The 5,145-nt window shown below is 50.6% G+C and overlaps 1 protein-coding gene across 1 annotated transcript; it reads left to right on the top strand.

Moving 5' to 3' along the window:
* Nucleotides 1-291: 291 nt before the first annotated feature.
* On the top strand, nt 292-1,375 carry LOC123058934 (uncharacterized). The gene is made up of 2 exons (XM_044481604.1): nt 292-1,082; nt 1,191-1,375. The coding sequence occupies exon 1, from the start codon at nt 480-482 to the stop codon at nt 798-800; it is 321 nt and encodes a 106-aa protein (XP_044337539.1). The 5' UTR covers nt 292-479; the 3' UTR covers nt 801-1,082; nt 1,191-1,375.
* Nucleotides 1,376-5,145: the final 3,770 nt, after the last annotated feature.

Raw genomic sequence — 5,145 nt, forward strand, 5'->3', positions numbered from 1 at the left:
AAAGTGTCAAAAAATGCCATTTCTCAACCATTAAAACTGCTATAAGGGTTTGAGGGTTTGAGAGTTCTATTAGTAATGCTCTCAGGCACTCAACATTCATCACTGCAAACCGTTCCTTTCTGTTTCACCCCTGGCATCATGTTTGTTGTATATTCACTGCGATCGGGAAATCGCTCCTTTGAACAGAAGAGACCATGTGAACTAGGAGGTGCCGACCGGAATTTGCTTACCCATATTTGCCTTGACGTGCTTCAGACTTGGTTTGTGACCTTGTTTTGAGAGGAGCGCAGTCCCGTCCCGTTCTTCCGAAAGCCTGCCACCGTTTGCTGCCTTCTCAGAGAAAGCACAAGACCCGTGCTCCATTGGCTTGTCAGCCACGCCAGATATTTGACTGCTTTCCCCAGCGACCGGCTTCGCCATTGACAGTGCACCACCGGGCCGCCTGTTTGTTTCTCTGCGGCGGGCGAGAGATCTCAGAGATGGCGACCACCACCGGCAGGACGAGCCCCGCGATGAGCATGAAGCTGCTGGTGGACGCCAAGGCGGGGCGCGTGCTGTTCGCGGAGGCCGGCAAGGACGTCGTCGACTTCCTCTTCTCCCTCCTCGCCCTGCCCGTCGGCACCGCCGTCAGACTGCTCGGGAGGCGCTCCGTGCCCGGCAGCGCCAGCGACCTCTACGCCAGCGTCCAGAGGCTCGACGCCGCCGCCTACCTCCTGCCCGGCGCCGACATCGGCGCGCTCCTCCGCCCCGCCGTCCCCTCCAGCATCCCCCTCCTCTGCTTGCCCGGCCCGTCGTCGTAGTCGGCCGCGTGCAAGCGATTCTTCTGGTGCGGCGAGGACCACAGCCGCGACTACGGCTACGGCCGCCCCGAGCACAACTCCGGCGGCTCTGGGCAGGCGGCGGTCTCCGCCGCCACGGGAAGGGCGAAAGGGTTCGTGCAGGGCGTCGTGACGTACACGGTCACGGACAACCTCACTGTGACCACCATGTCCGCCATCTCCAGCATCACCCTGCTCAACACCTTCCTCGTCAGGGACCTCAGCGCGCTACAGGAGAAGATCCTGCGGATCGGCTACAAGGAGGTGACCAATCCGGCAATCCCACACCACCATCGATCCTGAATTCTCGATTGCCTAGGCACAATAGATGGATGAATCTGAGTGAGTCAATTACCGCATGTTGATCTGCAGGGTTTGGCGATTCTCAAGGCGTCGCTGCAGTCCAAGACCGTTCTCACCGACGTCTTCCTCGCCCACAAGGCTCCACGACCAGCTGTCTAATAAATTAGGTTCACTGTTAAGTGTTCTTGTGGCCGTGCTTGGTGTTCTTCTCTTATGCAATGATGGATATGATATGAGTTCATCCCGCAACTGATCATTGGCCCTGTTTGGATACTCTAACTCAGTTAGAGGTTAGAGTTAGATTCTAACCCTGAACTAACTCTAGCCAAAGAGGTGTTTGGATGGCAGAATTAGATGGAGCGCGGATACGGCGAGGCGCCTTCATTTTTTTTGACGCGAAACAAGGAATTTTATTGCATGATAGATATCCGGTTACAATCAGCTTCCTAGCTGGAAGGATGGACAAGAGTCCAGCCAAACATCTGATATTGAGAGGGTGGTTGCATGTTTTGCGCATAGGTCAGCCACACTGTTGGCTTCTTTTACGACATGCTGGATCGAAAAGGAAACAAAGTTTGCAGCTCTTTCCTTGATTTCATCGAAGATAGGCTTCACAATCGATCTAGGACTGTGATGCGAGTTCCAGAGGTTCGCTACCTCCAAGCAGTCCACCTCCATTGCCACGTGCGAGAAGCCCTTTAGCCGGGCAAATATCACTCCCTCTCGCAGGGCTAGGGTTTTGGCAATGAAGGGGTCAGTTACACCAGGGAGTGGCTTGCTCCATGCACCAGTGAAAGAGAGATGGGAGCGAGCAACTCCTCCCGCGCCTCCAACCTGAAGCTGTGTGTCGAGGGCGCCGTCTGTGTTGATTTTAATCCATCCAGGCTGTGGTGGATTCCAGCTCTGAATACTCCCACTGCGTCGCTGTGTTGGAGGAAGATCGAGTATGGCCAAGTCATCTCGTGCCCATTTTATTGCTTGGCCTGGATCGTATCCTTCTTCATCATGCGTCCAGCGATTCTGCGAGGTCCAGATCAAGTGCATGATTGTAATTATCTTGCATCTATCTGAGTCTGAGAATCTAGTGTCGAGCACCAAATCTCGCGCCCATGTATCATGGTGTAGCCGTGGAAGCTTTAGTCCAATGACTTCCTTAGCTGCAGCCCAAAAAGCTTGTGCATGTGTGCAATGTATGAGTGCATGCATGAGGTCTTCCTCCATTGCCTTGCACAGATCGCACCTAGAGTTGGTGCGGATATGGCGATATTGCATGTTGGCGTAGTCAGGGAGAATCCCTCTGAGAACTCGCCACATGAATACCTGAACTCTTGGGGTCACTTTGAGTTTCCATAGAGTAGTCCACAACTGTTTTTGCGAAGCTGAGGTTCCCACTACCGTCCCTTCCTCTAGAGCTCGACGCTCGTTTTGAGTCACAAGAGCACGATAGGCTGATTTTACAGTGTACTCACCGGATCTTTCAAAAGCCCAAGCCAGGAAATCTTCTCCACCGTTGTGTCGAATAGGAATGTTGAGTATGGCCTCTGCGTCAGGTGCAAGAAAATTCCGACTTATTGTTTCAATATCCCATGTTCCCGTAATGTCATCGATTAGTTCAGAGACCCACTGTAGCGGGTCATTCCCTGTCCTCCCCATGGGTTTGAGGGTGGAAGTGGTGGGGATCCAAGAATCGTTCCATATGGAGATTGAATCTCTGATGCCAACTCGTTTGATCAAACCCGTTTGCAAAGCCTTTCTCCCCGCAATGATTGCTTTCCAGGTTGCTAACGAAGTGGATGGAGCGTTGGCTTGCATAAAATCACAATCCGGGAAATATTTCCCTTTGAGAACTCGAGAGCAGAGGGAGTTGGGATGGGTTATGAGTCGCCAGCCGTGTTTCCCCAGGAGCGCCAGATTAAACTTTTCGAACTCTTTGAACCCCATGCCCCCTTGAACCTTTGGTGTTGACAAATTCTTCCATGACAGCTAGTGCAAGGACCGCCTATCAATAGAGCTGCTCCACCAATATTTTGCCATCGAAGATATGAGTTGTTTGTGAACTTTTTTCGACAATAAGAAACAGGACATACTGAAGGTAGGAATGGCTTGAATGACTGACTTCAGCAGTACCTCACGTCCCGCACATGCAAGGAAGCGCTCTGACCAACCTTGCATACTAGCGCGGCTTCTTTCTCCAATGTGGTCGAAGGAGCCGCTGGTTATGCGTCCTACCGCAGTTGGTAGGCCCAGGTATCTTTCCGTGAAAGCTTCAGAAAGAATTCCCAGTTCTTGCTTTACTATTTCACGAACAGGCTGACATGCATTCGGGCTGAAGTAGATTGAGCTCTTGGCTTTGTTAACAGCTTGCCCGGAGCACTGAGCATAGATCCGTAGGATCTCATTCAACCTTCGCGCACTATCGAGGTTAGCGCCGAGAAAGATGAGACTGTCATCTGCGAACAATAGGTGGTTAACCCATGGTGAGCGTACACTCACACGAATCCCACGATCAATATGAGGGCCACCAAAATTGTTCATTAACGAAGTGAAACCTTCTGCACAAATAAGGAATAGAAAGGGGGACATTGGACACCCCTGGCGCAATCCCTTTGTCGGCTGAAAAAAAGGTAGAAGTGTTCCATTTACTTTGACAGAGAAGCGGACAAAGGATACACACTTCATGACCAGTCTGACAAACTTGTCACAAAAGCCAAGCTTGGTCATCATAGCTTCCAGGTAGTGCCACTCCACCCTGTCAAAAGCTTTGAGCATATCCAACTTGACAGCACATGAAGAATTCTTTCCTTTCTTTTTCTTCTTCATTGCATGGATGCTTTCGTATGCTACCAGAACGTTGTCAGTGATGAGACATCCCGGGACGAAGGCACTTTGCTCGTCACCTATAACCTCATCCATCATATCCCTCATGCGGTTGGTGTTTCCTTTTGCGGCTATTTTGTACAATACTGGACAGAGAGCAATAAGGCGAAATTGTGTAATTTTTTGAGGATTACGCACCTTAGGGATAAGAGTTATGGCTTTGTCATTAAGTCCCCCGGGTAGTTCACCTCCATTCAGAAATTCCAGAATGGCTATTGTTATGTTGTCGCCAAGAATGTCCCAATGCCTTTGAAAGAATCCGGCAGTGAAGCCATCTACACCCGGCGCCTTGGATGGGGCCATCTGAAACAAGGCTGTTCGCACCTCGTCGGCAGTGTATTCTTTTTCCAGTTTTTCGTTCATTGCTGTCGATACACGCGGTGTGACAAACTGTAATAGTTCTGACATGTCGTTGTAACCTTGAGAGGTATATAGGCTCATGTAGAAATTTTGGATCTCCTCGGCCACCTCATCATGCTCTGAACATATATAGCCATCGTCCCTTTCTTGGGTGGTGATCCGATTTATCCGTTTCCGTTGCGACGCTCGGGCGTGGAAAAACTTTGTGTTCCTGTCGCTGACTCGAACTGTTTGTACTCTAGATCTTTGTTTGATCCAGATTTCTTCCTGTCGCAATGCTTCTCGTAGCTGTGAAGCTATAGAGAGTTCTTCTGCTGTTGGGCCCCTGCCAACAGACGCCATTCGCAGTCGTTCCAATGATTTCTGCAGTTTGCGTACCTTTTTTGCCATGTTGCCAAACTCGCGCTCTCCCCAGGAGCCGAGACGGGACTGTACCGAGTTGAGAGCATCCACTACTCCTTTCAGTCCTCCTTGGCCAGCCCCAGATTGCCAAAGGTCCATAACAAGTTTGTCATAGTCCGCATTGGTCTGCCAAACGTTTTCATAGCGAAAGGGGCGTTGCGCAGCAGGCCACCTGTTCGGATGATCGCTTCTTAATTCTGCCAACACGTAGCAATGATCAGAGGCAATTGAACTAATGTGTTTGACAGTGGTGCACTCAAAAAGTTGTAAGAATTCATTATTAGCTAGTGCTCGATCGAGTCGAGCTTTTACATTCGAGTCGCCCTGCTGTTTATTATTCCATGTAAAGGGAACTCCTCTCCAACCTACATCTTGGAAGGAACAA

This window comes from Triticum aestivum, chromosome 3A (genome assembly GCF_018294505.1).
Source record: "Triticum aestivum cultivar Chinese Spring chromosome 3A, IWGSC CS RefSeq v2.1, whole genome shotgun sequence".
In the NCBI taxonomy this organism is placed as follows: domain Eukaryota; kingdom Viridiplantae; phylum Streptophyta; class Magnoliopsida; order Poales; family Poaceae; genus Triticum; species Triticum aestivum.